Genomic DNA, 26,865 nt, shown 5'->3' with positions numbered 1-26,865 from the left:
TTTCGAATGCTGAAAACAAAATCAGAGTTGTATTTTTGTTACAAAGTCCTAAGGTTCTACTTCAGATTCGATGTAACATATAAAATGTCATATCTACTATGATATATCATTGTCCAAATTCTATCATGCGTTCATAAATATAACTGCACAATCAAAAAACAAAAGAATACTGTATGTAAATTGTTCTTATATGTAGTAATCCAGAACACAAAAACTTATTATTCATACTAAAAGTATATATTATCTTACTATGTATTTCCCTAGTGCAATCACAACGCAACAGGTGGCTCATGATATAAGCGGCTTAGGGAAACATATTAGTAAGCGCCATTTTCGATTAAATTGAATTATTAGCTCGAATGGGTTAGGATCGAACTACAGAATAGTATGTAGGAAGTTCAATTTCGGGAATATACTTGCAGATGGCAGGGGAATCTTGATTGTAATATGTATTATTGCATTGAATTGCATGAGAATGTTGAATCTTATTTTCCAGCTTACTCGAAAGTTAGAAAATGTGACGTACCATTATGTTTCCCCGAGTCGCTCACATGTAGTAAATGACACACAACGGCAATTACCCTTTGCGTTCATACATTTGGAGTAGGGTTAACTTATTTCTAGATATAGCCAAAAAGTAGTTCTTACAGTGAAAAGAATTGACAACAAAATATGTATGTAAAAAGAGTCAGACAAGACCCATATTTAAATATAATATCATGGCAATCACCTGGAAGGTCGGAGGAAAAACCTTAGGAAAACCACAAGATCAGTGGGTATTTCAGTAGATTTCCTTCTGGGGTGAACTTTGAATAGAGAAAGGGCCAAACATAGTATTGTATTGCGAAACTACTGGTAAGCCACAACGAGCATGAGTGAAGATATAGCTCTAGAGATGGGGGAGTTTTTAGTTGCGGTGGAAAATTTTCACCCGGGAAACACACGAGACAAAACAAGATGTTTTTCGTGATGATTTACAAGTCGACACAGCTCTTCCAATAGAAACAAATGCACTTTTCTAGATGAGGCTTCACTTTTACGACGACTTTTTGAGACGAGACAGCCAATGATTAGGAATGTCTCATGGGCATTCCTAATCACTGATGAAGATAATCAGTCGGATATTGGGACATCAGATTTTCGAATGTTGCTGTTATCTGAATTGAGTGATTGAATGAGTTGGAATTCCTGTTCAGCACTGAGGCTACATGAGGCATGGACCTAAGCTTAACGCATGATGCGAACCACATGATCTCTCCCACATTCTTCCACTAGGAATCGAACCCGGTTTTACCTAGTCATAGAAACCATTATAGGACCAGGAAGTTTGCTGTTGTTGAAGTTTCATGTCCGTTTCAAGAAGCAACAGTATATGAGATGTAGAGTCTTGTTCAAAATAACAAGCCCCCATGCCTCTTTTTTTTTAAAAAAAAAAAAAAAGTTCTGTACTCCTACTCAGTGTTGGAATTAAATCAAACAAATTTGGATTTCTTTTGGTCAATTGAAATATTTATTTACAGACGAAATATTAAAATTTCTTATGTACGGTTACCAGAACATGGCTTTTTAAAGCACGATGGGTGGACAAGAAAGATTATGCATATAAATTCGAACGTGTAACCTAACCATGTATCCGCACTGAGAATCGAACTCAGGTCACTTGAACTAAAGATTACATTCGTTATGCTTGGCACATTAAGTCATGGAATACTTCTAACACATTTCACCCTTCTGTCCGCGTGATCTCAGGTTTCTAGGGAAAGTATACGTATTCTTGATTTAATCTCATGTTAATGTAGTTGTTCTGATCCACATAGCCGGCTGGTATAATTGGGCGGTTTGAGATAATTAGACTGACAATCATAGGACCCATCTGTTGCAAGTTCAAATCTCTTTTCGTTATTCAGTACGGTGGTTCAATAGTGTACCCGGTCACGGGTTCGATTCCCGGTGAAAGAGCCTTTGGAATTTTAACTGCCCTGAATGTTTCAGTGTTCGTGTCCCTGTCGTTCTAGGTTACCGATAAAAGCGAGTTAAACAAGTAAAAAGCAAGTAAAACAAGTAGAAACTAGTAATAAGTGGATAAACAGTTAATGAGGCACGTTCGGTGAATCAGTTAACTTTTTTAAAAAAGAAAAAGAAAAAAGTGGTAGGGCGTTCACCTTTGGTGCGTGGGGTCCCTGGTTCGATCCCAGCTCGCGCCAAGTGGGTATTGTGGTAGACAAACATCATGGTGCATTTCGGGGCTCTCCCGTTTCCTCTCATTTTATTCATTCTACCAATTCATCCTTTTCTTATCATCACCGTTTCTTTTAGCCTTATCGGCATATACGTAGCACGTAAAACTGAAAGATTTCATTTCATTTTTTCTTTCATTATTCATAGCATCATGATCGTACATTTCTCATTGACTCATTCAACTCAAAATGTACAGTATAGCCACGAAACATAAAAATCATGAATGAACAATTATGATGCACGTTTTGTGCAGCCTGAGTGGTGGAAAAGGTATTTTAAAATCTCGAGATGAGAATGGATCAGTGGTAGCCCACCTGCTGGTCTAGTGGCTAGCGCGTGCGCCAATGGTATACATTGTCCTGGCTTCGTATTCCCGGTGAAAGAGCCTCAGTGGCGAATCTATCCCGGGGCCGAACATAGCCCTCCCCCCAGTTTTTTGTGTGACAAAAATAATTTAAGCTATTATTTATATATATTTTTTTAAAGTTTATAGTAAACCCATGATATACCTTTCATAGTCTAGATTCTGGAGATCCTTTTTAATTTTAACCGTCCTCAATGTTTCTGAGTTCGTGTTCCTGTTCTTAAAACTAGAGAGAGTTAATAGAAAATAGTAAAACTGAAGTAAAAATAGTAGTAATTAGGAAAATTGTTACTGAGGAACGTTCGGTAAATCAGTTAACTTTTTTAAGAAAATGGTAGAGCACTTTCCTCTGGTGCGTGAGGTCCCTCTGGTTCGGTTCCCGGCCAAGTAACTTTGTGGGTATTCGTGTGTTTTCTCTGGGTACTCCCGTTTCCTCTCACTTTCTCATTCCACAAATTCTTCCATTATCATCATTCCCTTCCCTTAATCATCCGTCTCCCTTAGACTAAAGGACATAATCATGGAACGTTAAACTAAAATATTTCACTCCACTTTCCAAAGAAAGGAGAAATGAAATTACGAAAATTACTCAAAATTACATAGTTAAGCACATTACATGTTTACAAGTAATATGTACACTCATGTCCAAAATTATTATCGCATTATCTATAACTGTCTTTTTGTAAGAATAAAATTTGATAATGATTTTGCAGGATACTTTTAATACTGATACTATGTTCATAATCGGGAAATGTATATTTGTGGTAAATTTCTAGGAAAAGAATCATAAATAGGAAAATTAGAATGAGTAAAACAAAATGTTGCTAAATGGACAAAAAAGTTATATTTTCGTTTTATTGTTTTCGTTTTATTATTCTCTTTTGACATGAAATTCGCCACATACATGTTTTTGCCGATTATACACATACTAATATTATAAGAAATGCCGGGCGAATTCGTTATCAAATTATATTCTTACAACAATATATTTATAGACGTGCGACAATAATTTTGGACATGAGTGTACGTCACTAGTAGAGAAAACTTATAGTACTGTTACGAATACTGTGTTACTGTTACGAAAGCTATAACTGACTATGTCTGTAACTTAATAACTCCTGAACCACCCTACCGCTCTCTACGAAACTTTCAACATAGGTGAGGTTCCGGCCTAGAATGGCTTTTATCATATCACTTTGAGAGTGCAACGTAGAGGAGGTGGAAGGGGGGGGGAGATATATTTTTAAAAAATGAAAATGAAAGCGACTGTTCTTGCGACTTAATCACTCTTGAACCACTCGATCGATCTCGTTCAAATTTTCGATACAGATGAGGTTCGGGCCTGGGAGTACTTTTATCTATTCACTTTGACGGTGAAACTTAGGAGAGGAAGAATGAGATATATATATATATATATATATATACATTTAAAAAAAACGAAAATGACCGATATTAGTGTCGAATACATACCGTACATTTCGGTATCACTGAGATGAACAGTGACACTTCCGATGCCGTTTAAATGCAATTCAGCCACGCAACTTGGGATATATATATATATACAGTGAAACCTGTCTTTAGCGGAATCGAGCGGGACTTGCAAAAATTTCCGTTAAAGTCAGGTTTCCGCTTAGTGGAGGTAGCCCTTTCCTTTTATATATACAGTATATATATATATATATATATATATATATATATATATATATATATATATATATATATATATATATATATATATATATATATATATATATGCTTATAAAGGGGCATACTGAGAAAATATATTGCTGTACGTACATTGTTCGATTACAGTACTTCTTTCTTCTACGAATAAATACACACAAAAAAATTAAAATCAATACAAAATATACTATGCACACGTCTTTTTTATTTTTCTAATAGCCAGGCAGGGTTTTCTGTGTACATTGCTGCTTGGCTGCTTGACTTTCCGCATACACTTTAGCCTGAAAAATTATACTAAGTGAATCAGAATCATTTTTCCGTAAGGCAAATTTTTCCAGTTCCTTTAAACTTCTGAGAGCATCTTGATATGTATTTATTCTACACTCTTCTTCGAACTCGGTATCGTATTTCTCTTCTTCCTCTATCTCGTTTTCTTCTTTCCGACATTCCGTATGATTCTTGATTAAGTTGCGAGGATTAAGGACAATTTGTAGGGTTGAATATGAGTAGTGGTTGGGGAAGGTCAACACTGTCCAGAAATATTTAACAAAAGAAAGAACATTTTATCGCAGACAGTGTAATGTATATGTCTCACCAAATGTTTAAACATCTTTTAAACGCTGTAGTCCGGAACTCAGAATTTTCCGTTAAATGTTTATTTTTCTTTCCGTTGTCCGCGTAACACAGTTTCCGCTTAGTGAAGGAACTTTTTACACGTTTTGTTCTCCAAAATTCATGGGACCGTCAAATATTTCCGTTTAAGACAGTTTTCCGTTTAATAAAGGGTCCGTTGAAGACAGGTTTTACTGTATATATATATATATATATATATATATATATATATATATATATATATATATATATATATATATATATATATATATATATATATATGTCGCCTCTATGGAAATACAAATAATAATAATATATGTCTGCAAGTTAACCCTTCTTTACATTACGTAGTATACAGATCCGGCAGAATAAAAACCTCCAACTATTGTTGGCAACGAATTACAAACTTTTCAACGCCATAGAAATTTCTTTTTTTAAATGGATTTTCTCGAAAACAACGCTTAAGAATTTTAGTTATCCATAACATTTTGTTCAGCTTAATCTGATCTATCCATTCATATATGACTCAGGGGCGGATCCAGGACCGACTTCTGGGGGGGGGGGTTGTCATACTGGTACTTTTAAGGGCTCCAAAGTTTGGGATGGGTTTTATTTATATATATAAAATAAGAGTTTCCTCTTCTGGGGGGGACGATCGCCCCGATCACCACCACCCCTGGATCCGCCCCTGATATAACAACTTCGCATTTTTCTCCCCCCTCCTTTTACGCTGATAATAATTATAGGCTTAAACATGTCAGAATTTCAAATCTCAGTTTGATGCTTAATGTATATTTCTGATCTGACTATCAAAACCGTACTGATAAGGTATCTTGACAACTGGATGGAAAAACATAAATGAATATCCCAATGTCGAAAACAAAAAGAAAAAATAAAGAAGTTTGGCTCTGGGATGATGAAAGTTGACCTTACTTATGAACCTATGAGGTTTTTCTTTCTTGTAAAAAGAAAAAAAAAAGAACTAAAATAGAAAAGTCATCTACAATGTGTTACAAAATGCATGAAGTATTACACAATTATAGACAGCTGTCTATACCAAAAGGAGATCGATTTGTTTCTAGGACAAATACAGTGGGAACCTTGAGGAACAGAATAAATCAATAAAAACATAGATCGTGGAGCGCTCAGGAGAAAACAGCTGAGAAAGCTAAGTTCAAACATTGAGAGTGGTAGCTTCCTATTTCGTGTTCGATCACTATAACTTAACTACCCACTTCGCCGTGTGAGGATGGCACTAAGCCGAGTGTGTCGGAATACTTGTTACGATTTCTCTCAGCTGACTCTATAATAAAATTAGTGTTGTTGACCGATTCCCCGGTGAAGGAGAAACTTAATTTTAGCCCCAACGTATATGTGTGTGAGGAGGAGAAATGTTTGTTAGTAAACAATCATAGTTACTCAACTACAAACACAACGGCGTTTTTTTAAAAAAAATAACACTGACCAGCTCATAAAGGATTCTGCGTCTCTTGATACACATTTGTGAGAAGTATCGTGACGTCACTCATTGAAGAACGTGGTGTTGATAGAATTGTAGAGTTGGCATTTACTCTGCCGCCAGACTTATCAGTCACATCATCGAGTTGAAGGGCAGCGATGGAAACCCGTAGTGAAGCGGTCGGGAACCATAAAAGCCAAGGGGTAAGTGGTTTCTTATATTATACTGTGTATATATATTTCCGACGACATTTGGTTTCCTTCTGTAGCATACCTACAGTACTTCTCAAGTTTTATGAAATTCTTTTCTACCGTTGTTATTGTTAACATTTGCATTACGTCTGATGCTTCGTAAGTTATGTGCAACGTTAGCACAAATAGTTTATAAATACAGGTGAAGGATGTTTTAAAATAGTGTCACACCGAATAGTTTGAATTGTCAAATAGTTTCTATTATAAAGATGAAGTGCAAGTTAACGAATGTCCAGCCCATTTTCAGAAATAACGGGAAAAGTGCGAGGTTTTTTTCATAGAGATCTGTTTTACTGATTTTGTACCCCACAAAGAGCTCTTATTTACCAGAGACTAGGCTATCTAATCTTTAGTTGGACGTATTTTTTTAGTGTACTCTCTCTCTCTCTCTCTCTCTCTCTCTCTCTCTCTCTGCATCCACCGGCAATTGAATCCGGGACTGTGCATCAATGACGCTCGTGCTAACCATTAGACCAGCGGAGGGGGCTTTTACGTACTTGAATAAGTATTGCCAAAACCGTTATTTGTGTCTTACCTATCTTCTAATTCAATCAAATAAAATGAAATCTATAGTATAACGTCTCATAATTACGCCCTTTAAGATAAATGAGGGGAGCGATTAATGAAAATGAATGATTATGGAGCAGGAAGGGAAAATGAAATAGGGTAAAGCATTAGGATACGATATTACTCATCGCATGTCTCGTGATTGAAACAAGGACCCTTCGCACCAGAACTGGAAGCTGTACTACTGAACCATACTGCTCCTCTTCATTCAGATAGATGCCTTTCAAGTTCCTACTGAGAATTGAACCTGGGACTACACGCACATCAAATGCACTCGTACTGCTCGTTCGGCAAAATAGGAACACTTTATAGCTGCCTGGTATAGTTGCCATCAAAGTGTGTAACCAACTACTTAATTTCGTTTCTCAAAAGCGTAGAATGTGTCAACTGATTTGAGTACTGTTCGCTGTGAATTCAAGATACCAGATCTGACTAGAAATCGAAGAAAGTTTTCTTTTAAAATAAATGGGTACAATAAGAATTAAGAACAACATTTCATAATTTTATTTCTTAAAACCCTTTTTCTTTTTTTAATTTTGATAATCCATGCTTTGAAATATCGAATATGACACTTCTGTATATATATTCGTCATCGCGTTTAAAGAGGGACACAATGGACACATCGTTCAACGGATTAAAATCAAATTTTGGACTTCTGGATTTCGAAAATTTTCCTAAATAAGCATTGTTATTTTCTTACTTAAGTAATGAAAAATAAAATGTAATCTTTAAGTTTTACGTCCCACAGTTACTCCGGCTAGGCTAAAGGAGACTGTGATGATGAGTAATGAATGGAATGGTGCAATTAATAAAGTGGGAGGAAACTGGAGAACCACAAAAAAAACCCACGCACGCAGTCTTTGTCCACCACAAAGTTCACTTGGCATGAGCTGGGATTGAACCAGGGAGTCCAAGCATCAGAAGAAAACGCTCTACCACTGAGCCACCGCAGCCCCAAGCTCACAAATGAACATATCGTTCAACGGATTGAAATGAAATTTCCGACTTCCGGATTTCGAAAATTTTCCTAACTAGGCATTGTTATTTTCTTACTTAAATTGAAGTTTATTAAAGAGTGAAAATCGGATTATTATGTTACGCAACAATATCTTAATACTGGAAATGTAGAATAAGGTAAAATTCTAAATTTAGCTTTTCATAGTTATGCTCTCCGGAAACAAGTAAACTGTTTATTTCATTGGTTGATTAACGTTTTAACATTTCTTTCATGATGAAGGGTGATAAAAATTGCCACTAATGTTCGAACCATGTATCACATGTACGAAATAGTTTTACTTCACAAAGGGGAGCGTCAATAATGAAAGATCATGAAGATGGGGGAGTAAACGAGAGATAATAGAAAACCTATTCCGACAACATTATCACATTTCTCCTGGTGCAATTCATTGTAATTCTATTAAGAATTTATGACAACTCATTTGTCAAATACGCAATGCAATTTTACAAAATACCTCACTTTCTATTTTTGATATTTATCAAAAAGATATCCATGAAGGGTAGTTTTAATCGAGATCGTAATGCATGAAGGTGAACTAAACTTAGAAATAGGTTTTAGTTCGAGCTCCAATCATGGTTAAAATAAAAACTTACCGCGATGGGCTCATGAAATGAAACTAATGAATTAAAATCCTTCAGTTTAACTTCACACGATGATGCCTCTTTAGACTAAGGGAGACGGGTGATTAAAGCAAATGAATGATGATGGAAGAATTAGTGAAATGAGAATATGAGAGGAAACGGGAGTAACCCGAAAAACCCACGAAGACGATGTTGTCCACAACAAACTTACGTGGCTGGAGATCGAACCACGGACCCCATGTACCAGAGGTAAGCACTCTTACCAACGAGTTATTGTGCCCCCCTTTCGATGAGCTCATGTGTATTTTTTTTAATATGATAGTATATTCAAGACAAGATTGTGACACACTTTTCCTTTATTTGCCCGATAGTTTGGGAAGAAGAATTAGGATTTCTGTATAATGAGATCTGGAAAGAAAAATAACTTCGAAATCGACCCCAAAAATTACAATTATCAAACATTAGTACATGCGGTCCTTTCCTGATGGTTTAGTGCATTGGTGCTTGTGATCACGGGTTCAATTCCCGATGGGTGGGCATTGAACGCATTACACTGGTTCGAATTGCACCTTAAACTGTAGTTCCACATTTCATATAGGCTCGATGCTGTAAAGGGACGCTAAACTTCAAGAAACAATCAGTAAAAGAATAAGAAATGAATTTCTTAGTTTTACGTCCCATGATATTATGCTTTTTACGATGATTAATTAAAGTGAATGGTTATGAAGTACCAAACCAGAATCACTTGGCGTAACACTCCTGTATGTGGGCCGGAGCTGCTCCAACGCCATCTGTTAGCGATTGGTTGAACTACGACCAGCCTAGCGACGAACATAGCCCGTCTCGAATAGGCGTATCAGGACTTTTCTGGACCTAGTAGCAGTCATTCACGTGGCTCTCCGATTTGCCTCACGACACTGAGTGGAAGCCGAAAATTGGGTAGCACCGACCGGGAATCAAAACCCGAAACCACCAGAACGTGAGTCCCACGCTATAACCATTAGTCTATGGTGTCCCCTTGATTATGAAGTAATTGTTGAAGTAAGAATTTTGAAGGAAACGGGGCAACTTCAACAAAAAGAAAAGAACACGATGTTGTTCAGCATAAACTCGCGTAGCTGAGAATCGAACCAGGGACCCCTTGCACCAGAGGTGAGCGCTACACCACTGAACCACCGTGGTTCCTACAAGAATTGGACGTTAGTGTACATGATGCCTATAAATTCCCCTTTATTTGGAAACTATTTTATCAATGGTACCAATAGTATTCCCACGAACAGTCGAAAGAAAAAAATTTACATTGCCTCTCCCCAGCCTTACCCCATCCGGCCCTCGTAATAATACGCTGCCCGCCTGGGGGTCTCCATAAAGCGTGATTACTATAAGAGTTATCTTGCATTCTTTTTTGCATTGACCTTTATCAGAATATTACTTCAGAAGTGCCAACGAATTACGCAACTTTCATTTTAAAAGAAGAATACTTAACATTATTTTAAAATAGAGTGCTTTTACGATTTATTCAGTAAATTTTATATATATAGATAATCACATCAAAATCTGACAAAAGAAAATTATCTTAAATTAGCTGAAGAGACTCTTCATTACGGAGTCGTAAGAATTACGTGTTATTGAAAGTGAATCGAATTAATTCTTGTCAGAGAAAGTTTTAATTATTTTTTGCCATTTTTGCCCATTTTTGCCTATTTTATTACAGTCTCAAGTACGTAAGGTATCTTCATTTTACCAATGCTTTATTTTAGGTTATTTTTTCTGTGTGTTTATTTGTTAAAGACAAATATTGTAACTCTTAAAAGTTACACTTTTCCATACTTAACTACATGCTCTGAAATTTTGTGTACGGATACGTAAACCGGGTCGCAATATAATATTTTCATGTAATTGTCGCTATAGCATATCGTTATAGTATAAAATCAATTAATTTATTGCAAATGTATTTAGATTACATATGCGGAAGCAACGTCAATTAATTAAACCTTACTTCACAATAGATAGCAGAGCGGTTCACTAGTTCGAGATTTTATGTGGCGTCTCTAACGGAAAAGTTAGGAAGTATTTGATTACTGGATATTGAATATAAACTAAAAATTAAATAATATGTGTTTTTTAAAAAGATTTTAAAAATAATATTTTTTAAATTTAAATAATTTAAACAAACAACATGTTTTTGATATGGTAAATTAGCCCATTAATTTATAAGGGGATTTTTTCTTTGAAATAAATTGGATTTTTAAGTATGTGATTTCACTGATTTCTTCTTGAACTCTAACTATATGTTCCCCGCTTCCTCACAATTAAATAATGTTATATGGGATGTACCAAAAGACCGGGGCCATAGGTCAACTCCGTTAAGAGCAGTGTTTCTTCCAAACATGATTTTTTGGGGCACTGTCCCCCCTCCCGAATCTCTGAGAGTGCTCCCCCAGGGGAAGACTAAAATAATACGTCTATAATACAGTATAATAATAAATAGAATTCGTGTGAAAATAATATGTACCACTCTGAATACTAACAGTGTATTCCCTCGCAACATTTTTTCTGAAAGAAACACTGGTTATGAGTAGAGATACGGAAAAATCTTAAAGAGTGGAAAGTTGTTCAAAATAGGTGGAACTTTCTAAGATTGTTACTAGAAACAATCTTCAAATCATTTCTTAATATCCTATTCTCCGTTAATCCAAAGTTATTGTTAACAGTACTACGAGTAACCTCCATTCCATCAACATTACCGATCGTACAATACAGAGAAATGCAAATTATAAAGTTATATATAGAAAATCTGGTTTTAAAAAAAAAGTAAGAAAACCATGGGAAACTTACAGTTATGAATGAATCTGTACTCGTGGTTGAAGCAATCAGAAATAATCGATGTGAAAAATTCAATTAATTTAATAACATTTATCAAAGGACTCATAACATCCTACTCCAGAACCCCTCTCATACTCAAAGTGTGAAATACTCTCTCATATTCCAAGTACGTGAGGACTCAACATTACTAATACTTTATATATATATATATACTATTTGAACAAAAATCTGTTAACCTTAACCTTAAAAAGAATTCTAACGTCAGCAAATATATTTCCACGACTGGGATATAGATACCCATCATTAAAGTGAACGTTCTCTGTGAAGAGATAAACAGATTTGACTCCATTAACAAACTCGGCCGAAATAATTTCTTTAGCCATCTATTACAAGAAACAGAATTCAAAAATTCTCTTTTGTTGAACAGTTATCGCGTGAAGTAACTGACGGACGTATATACTAACATTAGAATCTTATCCGCCCCACTAGTGGTTATAATAAAGAGAGTGAAAGAGTTAATACGTCAAAATACCGTCTTGACCAAATGGGGTACGCTTGCTTTCTGTACCCGGATTGAATCTCTAGTCGAGGTATAATTAGATTGGATTCAAACCCCAGTTGTTGTTTACCCTCTCATGCAGCATTAATGCTGAAACGGGGTTTAAAAAACCTAATCAATCAATCATTCAATCCAAGAAGATCTACGAGTTTCTCCAGCGAAACATTCACACGGCTCATATACCACATGTTTTAAGAACGTGAACCTGTGTTTTGATGGTATAAACGTTATCTCTGTGAAAGGGAGATGTCAGTAAATAAACACGACCACAAAGTGAAGTAAAAGTATTATTTTATTTGACTGGAAGCCAAAAGGACTGAAACTGAATTAGATGGGCAGTAAATTGTTAAAATTATCCGCAAATTTTGTAAAGGTACTGGTAGGCAGATATCCATTTTTAAATACATCTCTAAACGAACTAAAATTAATGTTCTGTTACTACAGTCTTTCAATGGATGGAGTCTTGCAAATGGCGTTAGTGCAGCTGACACGTTTAATGCACAAGGAAATCAAGTCCACTTTTTGGTCATTTTGGACATATTTCATCTTGAAGATCTCTATCTGAAGCTCCTTTCAGAGCTTATCTCTATCTGAAAGGAGCTTCTCTGAGCCCTATCTCAGCCTACGATAGCTTCTCTATCTGAAGATCCCTTCAGAGCTTATGTCTATCTGAAGGTTCTTTCAGAGCTATCTCTATCTGAAGCTCCTTTCAGACTTCTTTATTTGAAGATCCCTTCAGAGCTTATGTCTATCTGAAGATTCTTTCAGAGCTTATCTCTATCTGAAGCTCCTTTCAGAGCTTATCTCTATTTGAAGATCATTTCAGAGTTTATCTCTATCTGAAGATCCTTTCAAAGATTAAAATATTCATGTTCAGATATCGTAAATAACATTTATAATGTAAAATACGGTGTTACATTTCCCACGTACTTAACGTATCGTACGAACTTAATGTTTTTTTTTCGCAGTTTTGATTCCCTAGTTCTCTAAACGACCCAGTTGAGTGATGATTGATTTCTTCGTAAGCTTTTAGCATAATGCTCTTAACGTTTCCACGTACAAGATCTGCTGTCTTAACTCAAGTAGCTTTCTAATTGTGACACTAGAAGAGGATCCACGAGGAGGGGACTATTGAGTACAGATCTCCCCTAAATCTTCATAACTCTTTTGCAATATATACTTATGGTTTGTCTCCACCAGGGGCGTACTCACGGTGGTATCTATATTTTCTATTTTGGACCTCATCCCCCATCCTAACAACAATTTCTGGGTGAGCGCACCTCTGCAACACGATGCTATCTGAAACCGACTATTCTTTGTCCATCGAACCAGGAGCGTACGAACCAAAACAAGGCACTGTAACCACTTGACTATGGAGAAACAACTTGTGGGTGTAGCATTTCTATCTATTGTAATGCAGAAAAATTTTGTAAAGTTTGTTTAGTGGGTTGTGTCGTTGAACAGTCCGTAATATGGAACTTCAAGGAGATGAACTAAAAGCTAGAAAGAGAGAGAGAGGTCCCTTAATAATGTAATAGTATCAGGGACGCCAAGTCTTCGAATTATATCCGGTCACGCCAATTGGATATGGCCTAGTAGAGTTCTGTGGAAGGCCAGGATGTGTGTAAGTTTAGAACTGACTTTGAAAACAATTCAATAAGAAAATCAGTCACTAAAAGTATTTTTAAAAACTTTACCAATTCAATATTATCTACTCTTTAGTATAGACGATTTAAGCGTATTTGAAACATATTGATTTTATAGATATACACAATATATGAATTATCTGGTAGAAAAGCACTTTATTAAAATCGAGATATTCGAACGGAACCACACGCTATTATCTACATGTATTTAATCAGATCGTTGGTAGATATGGTGACATCTTTATAAAATTAAACGTCAGTATAATACGAGGAGTACGGTATTGATTAGTACTAATGATTTACTGAATATGAAGTAAGAATCGACCACTATGCATCTGATACTCGCCTTATGCAAGTGTATATTTTAATGTGATTGTAACAGCATAATTGTCAATAATTAGTTGTAAGTTTACTTAAAATTTTTACATGTATCGGTCTAATAAATTCACGTCTTTGTCTCGTAATTGGGAGGTCTCGATCGAACGTTCACATCCCGTAGTTGACTAATCTGACTAGCCTTATTTTCAATACTAGTAGTTAAAGCCGAAATACGAGGGTCGGTCAATAAGTTTTTGCCCTTACTATGAAGAGGTTGAAGTAGAAGGACTAAATTCACACATATTATCAGTCATTTTACATAGTCACCAAATTAACACACTTACGCAACTGGTATTTCAGTTTTCAGATATCTTCTTTATAGAAAGGCTAGAAAAACAGTACTCCACTTCGAAAATAAGCTCCATATCTGAAGAAAAATACCTTCCTTTTAGCAACTGATTCATTTTGTGAAACAAGCTGAAGTGTTATGGCGCGAGGTTAAGAGAATGCGACGGATGGAGCAGTAATTGATACCCTATTCATTACACAAGATTTATGGTTTCCTGCTTAAAATTTGTTCAACAAAGTCTGTTATCTCTCGGCTCTTCCTCTGAACTCAACGTTCACGTTTCAGTCATCTCTTGCATGTTTTAATAGTGCTTAAGAGTGGACATACACCACAAACAGTTTTCATCTCTTCACAAATTTCCTTGGCTTTCATCCGCTTTAGGTGTAGGAACATTATGACTGCTCTACATTCAACTTTTGACAGTTTGACACTCACTACTTCCAAACGACATATCTTCAATAGTTTTGAACGTAGAATCGTAAAAGTTCATAATTAGTTTCACAGGAGATTGGGTCACTTTGTAGATAACTTTCATCTGACTCCTACTATACAGTGAGGATAAAAGATATTGAGAGATATTACTATTCTCGTAATATCTTTAAATAAAGATCGCTTATCCAAAATATATTTCATTCCGACCTTCTATCATTCAGTTTTTTCTATATAAAATTGTCTCATACCAGATATATCTGAATCCTTGTTATAAAGTAATGTCTCACAATGAATTTTTATTTTCTACCATTTCTGCGTAGAATTAACACTGAAGAATTGAAATTATTATTTTTTTTTCAAATTTCATTTCATATATTAATTACGCGCTGTAATCAAGAACACGACTGGGAAATTTCAAGTCTGGATTGTTTAGTAAGAGGGATACAAACCAACTCTGATTTTGTACTGCAAGTTCTTACTTCATTTGTGACCATAAGAAAGGGAAAAGTGGGGAGATAACGACGTAAAGGCGTAACGTGTAATGAGGCGTCACATGAATAATAAAAAGAAAAGAAGCCAATTATTGAATCGCTTTATATTTACGTCCTGTGTCAGCAGCGAGTCAATGAAGGTTAACATCTACAGTTTAAAGTGAGCTGTGAACAATTGTAATGTGCTCGATGCTATCCCACGAGATCGAACCTAGGAGTTCCTGTATCAAGATCAGCAAATAAAAATGAAAAAATGAAATATTTCGGTTTAACATCCCACGATTATGCGTGTTAGGCTGAGGAAGATGATTAAGGCAAGTGAATGATGATGGGAGATTTGCTGGAGTGAGAAAGTGGGAGGAAACGGGACAATCCCGAGAAAACTCACAAAAACGATGTTGTATGACACAACCTTATTTGTCAGGGGATCGAACCAGGGACCACACGCACCAGAGATAAGGGCTCTACCACTGAGTCACATGCCTCTAAACGAAAACTGGAGATTGAAATGAAGCAGTAGTGTTTATGATCAAATTTTCTCCCAGGAATCTTAGGGTAATGCCATCTATTGACATACACTGCTAAGATTACATTTTTTCCAGTTTCACTCTTCGTGTTTTGTGATCTTATACAACTGCGAGGTTATACAGGACGGAATTTACTATTAACATGGGCTCCGAACCATGGCGGATAAACAAATCCTCATGCGAGGATCAACCTCCACAGTATAGGCCCTTTCTCACCATACTACATTGCTTCCAAGAAACTGGAATACAGACTTATTTATTATAAATCTCATAAACTTCATAAGCACTACACTATCATAAATTATGAAAAGAAATACGAAAAACCTAATATTAAAGGAAGAGACCTATAACCGAAAATTTTAATTAATCCTCAGAATTGTTTCTGCCAATGCAGTATTATTTATTATGAATGATACTGATTTGTAGAATTAAAAGAGCATCTCAGCGTAGGTGATCTTCAGATTAAAATATCCATCATTAGCAACAGTCGCGCAGATAAAAGTGACAGTTTTATAGTTTCTAATTAAGGGAAGAAAACTTACCTACGGTTATCTACAATAATTAGAGATTAGGTATGTTTTCTTACCTTAGTTTGAAGAGATAAAAGTAATTTTTATTAATATGGCTTCCCCCAAGAGCAGCCACTGACTTCAGTCCATTTGTCATTTAAGAACACGAGTTCTTATTAAGTAGAAGCTCAGCGTGTATGCGGAAGTATTGTTCATGTTTGTCATTTCTTGAAGTTAATTACTCAAGTCTTTATACTACTACGTTTCGTAGGTGACACACTTTACATCTTCCAGACATAACTAGATTAATGCAGTAGTTGCATTGAGTTATCATCTGTTCTTTTTAGCTCTGTTTAGATTTTTCTTTTTTCTCTTCTTTTTCTTTCTTCTTTTCTTTTTTTTAAAGTTGTGCAACGAATATGTTCTTTTAAAGAGTTTAAAGCATGAGTTTCAACGTTAAATTTAGAAGTACAAAATCGCTTCTTGGTATAGTATCAATTCTACAGGGTGAATCCGAAGTCCTTTCACCCTCCTTGAAGTATTAAATATTCCAACTATGCGAACTTTAACTATGATTGAGTTTAATGCGTAATGGACACCTGTTGCTTTAATGTCTACAGTAAATGACTAACATATTACTATGGGCTTCATTGTACTCGAAACACAAAATAATACGTTGTCAGGTTCTGGGGGACATTCTTCTCAGCATTGCTAGAGTGTCCCGTCTGAAGGCAAGTCTCACAGCTTCTTTCAACTTAGCAATTGCAGCATAACGTTGGAATCTTCAGAGAGAATTGCTACAGATCGTCCGGACTTCGAGGTGGCCAGTCAACTGTAGCGGACAATGAAGGCGATCTGAAGCCAGTCCAGCATCCTGGAAACACCTTACTGAGATATTATCGAACAGAAGTGGCAAAATAAGGATGTGCTCCATCATACATTGTAGTTCCATCACATATATTTACAATTTACATATATTTACAGTTTATATAATTATAGTTTACATATTTTACTTTACGCTTAAGGGGATGACGGAACTTTTTTCTTACCCTGTACAATATCATTAGCGTTTAACTGAAAAAAGTCCAAAATCGAGTTACAAATTTTCCTGATGTACCAGTAATAATAATAATAATAATAATAATAATAATAATAATAATAATAATAATAATAATAATAATAATAATAATAATAATAATAATAATAATATACAAAGTACTCGTTCGCTAAGTTTATGTATCGAATTAAACGATTTGAACCCCCTCGAAAAGAATCCTGCGGACGCCCCCGGTATTATCTATAGTAAATTAAATACAATCTCCTTAATTTTGACATTAATTTAATTAAATAACTTATATTACATTTATAATTTTAAGATTAATGCTAATGTTTGGGTAATTAAATATAATTTCTCTGTAAACGTCACAGAAATATCTTTAAAACGTAAACTAATCTTATACTATCTGTAATTTATATGTAGTCAGATTAAAACCCAATTTAGTAAGTAGCTTATTTCCCAACAACTTTGGTTATAAATAACAGTTGTTTATATATTATTAGTTGTATGTTGTCAGTGACACTGTTGTTAACATTTACTAGTGTCGATATGGCACAAGGTTAAAACTCTCTCAATAACAAACGATAAAAACACAAAACGAACAAAATATCATGCATTCCTAAATGGCAGAGAAATATCCAAGTTATGAGAAGCAAAAGTAAAACCCAAGGATGACTATAAAACTTTCCGGAAGTGATATTCTATCATCCCGTTTTTAAGTGACGAATAAAGCAAGATAAGAAAGTTGCTCTTGGGACGCCGAATTCATATCAAAAACAGGTTTCACTATCTCTTACAATTTTTGCTCTATAAGAAATCAATATTGAAACCAGATGTGGTAATAGATTTTTTTTTTTTTTTTTTTTACCGCTTCGGGCTTCAGTATAGAGATGAAGGTAAAGATGGTACTCATTTTTGGCTTCCATATTTGAAAATCGTTTATTGTTACGTATTACAATTTTCTCATTCTGAGCACCAATACTTGAAACCGGAAGTTGCAGTAGATTTCTACCGATTCCGGTTTCAGTTGGAAATGCTGAATCCACACACACACACATTGACCATTGACACAGATATATATATATAATAGTTTCTTACTACATTTTGCTGTTTTTGGTCTATAGTGATAAATATTGAAACCGGAAACGGCATATTTATACCACTTCCTATTGTAATAGAGGAATAAGGGAGGAGATGGAACTTATTCTTGTGGAACGCCGAATCCACATACTCTATCAAAAGCCTATTTCACGATATGTCTTAATGTTTTTCTCTGATCCTGTCTACAGACAGACAAACAGACCTAACCGTAAGATTTGTCATACTTATGGACATTATAAAATAAGTATAAGGTCGTATATCCACGAAGAAGTTCGCCATGTATGATATTTCAGGCGAAAGAACAAGGGATGTGTGAATTTTATCTGGGTACCGTTCATCCCATATGTAACTGGCATAAATATGGGATAAAACATAATAATTCAATTCATCAGTGTTGGGCAAATGTCTATTGAATTAATGTAATCTAGAACTCTAATTGTTAGTTTCGATTAACAATTGAAAGCAGTAATGTTGATTGTTAATTGCAGAGGGTCATGGTGGCTCAGTGGTAGTGGGCTTACCTCTCAGATCCCTGGCTCGATCCCCGGACAAGTAAGTTTGTGGTGGACAACATCTTGTCCGTGGGTTTTGTTGGGCTACTCCTGTTTCCTCCTGCATTCTCATTTTGCCAATTATTCCATCATCATTCAAATGCCTTAATCATCGTAGGACGTTAAACTAAAAGATTTCATTTTTCGTAATCTTATTCCCAGTTGAAATTACAATGTCCGAAATAATTGTGATTCTTTGTTTCTTGAAGTTTAGTGTCCTTTGGCCATATAAGACGTAGACCTACAAGTTAAAGAAGCGATGCAAAACCACCGTAATACGTTCAAGTGCAGTCAGTCAAACGACGAAAGACATAGCCTGCTATTTAACACTATTTTTTTCTTTTTCTTCCTTTTATTTATTTATTATTTTTAGAAGTAGCTATACAGTAAATAATATACAGTGAATAAACAATCTGCTCAAGCAGAATATAGTTGAGAACGAACGACACAATGTTTAGAGCATAAACATTTGTTCTTCTCAATTGCCTGAGCAGTTCAACGATTTCTCGGTTCAGCATGATTAGCAGCCACGGAAGAAATTCCTGTTCAATTGCGTTAGATGTTGCTATCGATGGTTATCTGAAAGAAAAAAAAAAAAACATGTTAGATGCGTCAATTGCAGTCTCGTGGAATTGTTAGGTTAAATTCGATTCCACTCGATTCAACATGAATCCATGTATTGGATGCATTATTATCTTCTGTAACATAAACGTAAAAGTAACTTAGTAAGGAATATTAAAATACTGAGCTTGAATAAATGTTTGTTCTCGATCCACTATAATATACAGGATGGCCTATAATTATATACACTCTGTAAAGAAAAAATAGCGACACTTGCTCGGATATGGTTTTCACAACATACATTAACCAATATGAGTTTTTACATGAATTCCTGATAATATTACAATGCATATTCCTAATGAGCAGTTCATTCTTAATACTTGCGCCAGAATTCCAGGCTTTTGACATCAATTTAATGAATTTATATGCATATATAAGTAGCTATGTGTGTTTTGAGCAAACTCGTTTATAGGAAGAGTTATACATAAAACTGAAAAAGAATCAACAACAATAGCAGTAAACAAGAAATGGAATTCCTTAAGGGTAAGACATATTGCGTGCAAACATCGGAAAGTACCATACACTAAACTAGTATTTTGTATCTGTACCATGGGCTTTCTGGAGTGCAGCGAATCATCGGAGCCCTTTGGTAACAAAGCTATTGCAAAATGCAACCTCGATTTCATGGAATAACACCCGGATTATCTGTTCCTTGAATTCCATTCTATTTTAGATAGTTGTCTATTGAATCTTCTGTTCATATTGATCCACAAATTTTCAACTGGATTCATATAAGGTGAGTTTGTAGGCCACATGAGTCTCTAAATAGTCATATTCTTGAACCACGTATTAACGATTTTCGATCGGTGACATGAAGCATTATCGTCCTGGAAAAGGAAGTAGTCCAAATTTTCTTCAGCAAAGTCATCTTTAGCTGTTGTAAGAACTTTACGTACCAGAATTTGAAGATATTTTCGTGCATCAAACGATTCTTCACATATATCCGTCGTTCTGACGTCTTACACGGTGAACCAAGCCCATACAATCACTCAGTAATTGAATATTTGCATCTCTTAAACAAAATCCTTGTCAAGTTCTTTGCTTGTTCGTATCCACAACTTCACACCACCATCGTTTCCCACTATTTTAAACTTCTTTTCAACAAAGAAAACGACGTGCTTGCAGATGCCATAAGTCCAAGTTTAATATCGACTTACAAAACTACATGTTGATGTCCTCCGTGTTTTGTCAGTTTTGACTTTCTACGTGGTTCCTTCTTTGTAATATCCTCTTCATACATTCAAAATAATACAGTTGTACGAGTAACTACAGTTCCAAGATCATGTCAAACTACAGAAGCGATTTTTGGAAAAATCACTCCTTAAATCTGCAGTGCTATTGATTTAATTTAGCAATCTGCTCTGGGTGATACTTTCTTTTTTCTTTCACACTGGTGACGAAGGGGCGATTTGCTATTATGTTTCCACTTGTGAATTACTCCTCCTGCCGTAGAATGATGGATTTTCAGTATTCCACCTATTTCCTTAAAGATTTGCCTTAGCTGATCAAAGCAAGAATTATGTCTTGTTCACACGGTACCAAGTCACATTTCTTACCCATCTTATTTGTTTAGAGTCCACATACAAACAACAATATCACACACAAACAACGCTGCACAACAACAATTTTGCCACTTACGCTATCCAAACAATGAGAAAGCAAAGTACAATCATAAAATGTCATTTACCTCAGCCTACACATCATAAATGCAATGCAGAATTCTCACTACAATAATTTACGAGACGCATTCAGTACCATCTAGTGAAAATATTACTGACACAGAAACAATTGGCAAGCAATGTCGTACACCACAAGTGTCACAGATAACGTAAATGAACTATCCCACTCTTCATTTCCTTTTATTCCTCTTCTAACGGGCTGCAACTATGGTTTTCTGTGTAAGTTAGCTTGAGAATTGAGGTGTCGCTATTTTTTCTTTACAGAGTGTATATATCTATATCTATATATCTATATCTATATCTATCTATATCTATATCTATATCTATATCTATATCTATATCTATCTATCTATCTATCTATCTATCTATCTATCTATCTATATATATATATATATATATATATATATATATATATATATATATATATATATATATATATATATATATATATATATATATGATGTTACAAAGAATGTGGTAAAGAAACTAGAAACATAATTTGAACATAAACACATTACTCTCATATCTTTCCTTACAAGAATTTTTAATCTCTGTTCTCCATGGCATGGTCCACCAATGTCCCATCCAATTCGATACATCGCTGGAGACGAAGAACAACGTTGTCACAATCAACCTTACAGACCCGAACTAATATCTAGTGGAACTCTTCTCTCATAGCTTCCCGTTATTTGGTCAAATTGCGTATATAAATTGAAATAGTTTGTCCTTTAAAACACCCCATAAGGAACAGTTAGGTAGTATGAGGAGGAACAGTTAGGTAGTGTTAGATAGGGAGATCGAGCTGGCCACTCCACAGACCCACGTCGTCCGATCCAGTATTGCGGGAATGTTTCCTTCAGCCAGCTCCTCCTCCGTTCCACCATCCTGTCTATCATACACTAATTGTTCGAAGTCCAGTGACCATTATACCCACTCTAAAGCTACACAGTGTTGCCATGTCGAATTTTTTGTCCAGAATTACAAATACTACAGTCAGTCAAACATAATATACCTCAGTGGCTCAGTGACAGAGCGCCTATCTCTGGTGAGTAGGGTCCGTGGTTCGATTTCCGGCCATGGAAGCTTGTAGTGGACAACATTGTGTCAGTGAGTTTTCTAGTGGTATTCCCATTTCCTCCCACTTCTTATTCCACCAATTCTTCTATTATCATTTCCTTAGCTTAAAGGCCATAAACATGGGATGTTAAATGAAATATTTCCTTTCATTTTTTTCGTTAAATGTTAATCATATTGAAGAATCTCTAACGAAAAAGATTGTTCTTATTATACAGAAAAGTACAAATTCAACAGGATTTGAATGGTAAATGCAAGTGTTGTACCCTTGTCCAATTACTAATTCTAAGTTGTAAATAACGTCAATCTTGCCCAAGTATTATGAGTACTCCTTACTACATCGTAAAATAAACTACGCAAACATGTATTGTAAAAGACTAAATCTCATAAACCATTTGGTAATAAAAGTAACAATTTTATATATATATCTCTCAGCTACACCCACATAATTAGTCAACCATTTGCCTACCAAACTTCTCTTTATTTTAAATTTAGCGAGCGTTGCAAAAAGTTAAACCTAGAAGCTTAACCCTTCGTGACTTGATCATGTCGTGAGGAAGTATCTAATATTCCACACGCTATACGAAGAAAGGCGTAGATTCTGTGGACTTGAACTTCCTCCCACAAATGGATTTTAAGGCAAAAGAGGTTATTTTCGTATTTGGGTGTCCTTCAGCGATTTTCCTCCTCCCAAATTGATGCTGGGAATCTTAGAATGATTATGTAATATTTTCTAAAGAGAAAGTCACAGAAGATTCGCTCGTCATTTCTTCGAAAAACAGTATTAAAATTTGACAAACATGTCAAATACTAACAAAACACTACGGTTCAGCGTTTATTGTAATCTTGCTTTTCAGCATTAATAACTGTATTTATATTAAATTGTTGCTTTTTTGGTCGGTTTAGAGTTTAACGTACATTTTAGCATTGAGTCTATACGAGATGTGGATCCGAACGGGAAATCTGAACCACATAATCTTAAACCGACAGCGCGGGAGTCGAACCGAAATTTCCCGCACTGAATAAAGTAGATCGTACCTTTCATTCAAATTCAGCAATAGTTTGGAAAATGAATGCAAGTTTAAAAAAATTAAATGAGACATTCTGTAAATGTGACTTATAATTAATATATATAAAAATGAAAGTGACTATGATTGTGACTTGAAACACCCGACCGATCTCGATCAAATTTTCAACATAGATAAGTTCAGGCCTAGGATGATTCCCTAGTAGCAGCGACAACTTGCAAAGCACTTGCTGTAAGCTTGAATTGGAAGTTGGCAAGTTTGCATCCGGCATGACTGGAAAGCGTGCAAGCATGCCGCAAGCTGAATTCCAGTAACGAAGTTATATGTTCGCAATTTTGCATTCAATGTTCCATTCAAGCTTGACGCAAGCGTTTTACGCTGGTGGCAAGTCAATAGCCAATGAACGGCAAGTGATGCTATGACGCTCCGCGAATGATCTAAAGTATCGCTTGCAAGTAGAACAAAAAGCAGATTGTATGAAAGCATACGTTGAAGGGGCAAGCGTAGAAAGCCAAAGCCAAGCATGCGCCAACTGGCTGAAAGCTTTCTTGCTACTTGCTACTTGCTACTTTCTTGCTTCATGCTACTTTGACGGTGCAACTTAGGGGAGGGGGAGGAGGGAAATATTTTAAAATGATCGGAAACGACCGATATTAATGTCGAATCCATAGTTTTCTGAGTCGCTGAGATGAATAGTGACACTTCCGATTCTGGTTAAATCCGAATTCAGTCCTTTATATCCAAAATCAAACGTATTCTTCTCGTGCGAAGAACGGGTATTGTGCTGGTACTGTATAAAAGTCTCTCAAAGTTTGCTCTATTTTCAGCTAAAAAGAAATAAATGAAAAATTACCTATTTCGAGCCATTATGTCAACAAAGAAGTAAGTTATTTGTCATCATGTAAGTTATTTGTCATTGCATTTGGCCACTTTTTTATCTTTTGATTTTTTTCTTCGTACTGAACTTAAGTTTTGCAGGCTCGCATGCAATGGCTGTTGACAGTAAAATAATAATAATAATAATAATAATAATAATAATAATAATAATAATAATAATAATAATAATAATAAAATATTTTCAATCTAATGACTCATTTGAACTTGTAAAGCGTCTTTTAATAACCTTTATATGTGAAGAATAAGTATTTTGTTTTATGGAACAAACAGACTTGGTTGAAGCTACATAAAATGTAATAGGTCTAGTTAATGGTTGACTTTTCGATTTTAGTGTCCCTTTCAGTATCGGGGGACATGGGATCCGAACGAAAAGCTCCCAACACGCGGAACTAAACCCAGTTCTATCGCGTTACATAATTATATCCTAGATGTAACTCATCTTGAACAATATTTAGAAGTCTTCAATTATCCAAATAAAGTCAATGTTTAAAATAATTGGAAACAACTTATGAAACATGCAGGATACATAAAAAAAATGAAATAATATAAACCATACGAGATGAATACAAAATGTAATAACACCAACAAGGAAATGTCTACATATTACTGTAGTCGTAAAACTTCTCTGTACGGCTTGAGAAATATGAAGGTTCAATTCCACAGAAACACAAGAACAACGTTGTATTCGCTCTTAGATCAATTCTATCCAGTCACTTAATAGTGTTGCCACTGTTCTAAGATTCATCATTTTATTCTTTTAGCAACCACCAGGTGTGTTTTGTGGTACTTAAACACAATGTGCACGGTTTTATTGGGGTTCTCTCGTTTCCTCTCACTTTATTCATTTCACCATTATCATATTCCGTCTCAGTTAGCCTCGGTACATAATCGAGCAACATTAAAGTAAAAAAGTAAATAGTATATTTTAAAAACTCTCTTTTGATGTCAATCGAATAAACCTTCAATTTTTATCGTCTGACTTCCATTACAAACCGCTTCTGGGATCAATAAAAGTCACAAAATTGGGTGAGTTCATATTTTATTGCTTGTTATACGTACATCTCTGCAGTTATATCTATCATCTTTCATTACAGCCATCCTTTACAAGTGAGTTTCCATTTTCCCACACACATTTCATTACTTCTGTTATTTAAATCTCTCATGTTTTCCCTTATCTTTAAATTGGGTATAATACTTTTGGTCCTACTGCCTTTGTGAGAGTTTACCAACTAAATTTCTCATTTCGTTCTTGCAATTTTTTTAAATGTCGTTGTTCGTTTAAGAGATTTCTTTCCTGTTATTTCTACTAATTTAGTTCTTTAGTTTGTTTTGTTTCAGGCTTTGATACATTTCCTAAGTATTGGTTCTTCATATACATCATCATCATCATCATCATCATCATAAGTATTCTGCCTTTATTGACAGGTCACTTGCCGCAGCTGAGAAGCTTCAATGCTCCACGGTCCTCCGCTAACCTTTTCGTCTTCGCGTATGATCTTTCTGTTTTAATATCATCCATTAATTGTAGTCTCCTTCGCTCCTTCCCTCTCTTTCCCGACACCATACCCTCTAGCACGTCCCTCATGATACAATCTCTTTTTAGGCAATGTCCCAACCAGTTTCTCTTCCTCTTCCTAATAATATCTAAAAGTGTTCTTTTCTCACCCACCATTTCTAACACTCTCTTATTCGTTTTCCGCTCTACCCAACATATTCTTTCCATTCTTCTCCACACCCACATTTCGAAGGCTTCCAGTCGATTTTCATCACCCTTACGTAATGTCCACGTTTCCGCCCCATACAGTACAACACTCCACACGAAGCATTTTATGAGTCTTTTTCTCAACTCTTTGTTCAAGGTCCCACAAAAAATTCATATACAAGTATTTTCTAATTGTAGTGATTTCGACTGGAGTACTTTGTTTATATTATATGTTTTTATTAAAATTAGTCTTTGCACCCTTGTTACCATTTCTTTTAATTTGATATTCATGAATATATGACGTCCCTATACCGCTATATCTGCACAGTACTGTAAGATGCCATTAAAATTGCTCCGCTATGTATATAATTTAAAAACACTTATGTCCAGTCCAAAATCCTTTGTGGCAATTGTTAATAATCTGTTAACATGTATGGAATACCGTATGGGCAGGGCCAGCTCTACCATATGTGCAACGCGTGCATTTGCACGGGGCATTAATTTTACAGGGGTGGCAAAATCTGTCATAACTATATTATTTAAAATAAATATTTCTTGTTGGCAACAACGTTCATGATGACGGTAGTTAAATTTATTAAGTTGACCTTTTATTTGAATTCTACATACATAAATCATGTTTAAGTCCCCTTAGTTTAAAGTCACATGGACAGTACTAAAGCAAAAACTGAAACGAAATGAACTCTTTGAGTTTTACGTCCCACGGT

At 35.3% G+C, this 26,865-nt stretch overlaps 1 protein-coding gene across 2 annotated transcripts in view; it reads left to right on the top strand.

Annotated features, from left to right (window-relative positions):
• The window catches only part of LOC145662439 (proton-coupled amino acid transporter-like protein pathetic), a 409,124-nt gene that overhangs the window by 299,407 nt on the left and 82,852 nt on the right, over positions 1-26,865 (top strand). The window contains exon 1 of one of the 2 annotated variants that reach the window (XM_081728009.1): positions 5,973-6,559. The exons of the other annotated variant lie outside the window; for it this stretch is intronic. Within the exon in view, the coding sequence (XP_081584135.1) occupies positions 6,515-6,559 (45 nt within the window). The 5' untranslated portion in view covers positions 5,973-6,514. Of the gene's footprint in view, positions 1-5,972; positions 6,560-26,865 lie in introns of those variants that run through there. 2 annotated transcript variants of the gene reach the window in all.

Source organism: Thermobia domestica, chromosome 10 (genome assembly GCF_964235325.1).
Source record: "Thermobia domestica chromosome 10, izTheDome1.hap1.1, whole genome shotgun sequence".
NCBI classification, from domain to species: domain Eukaryota; kingdom Metazoa; phylum Arthropoda; class Insecta; order Zygentoma; family Lepismatidae; genus Thermobia; species Thermobia domestica.
Note: the sequence above shows the minus strand (reverse complement) of the source record. Positions and strands in the feature narration are given on the sequence as shown.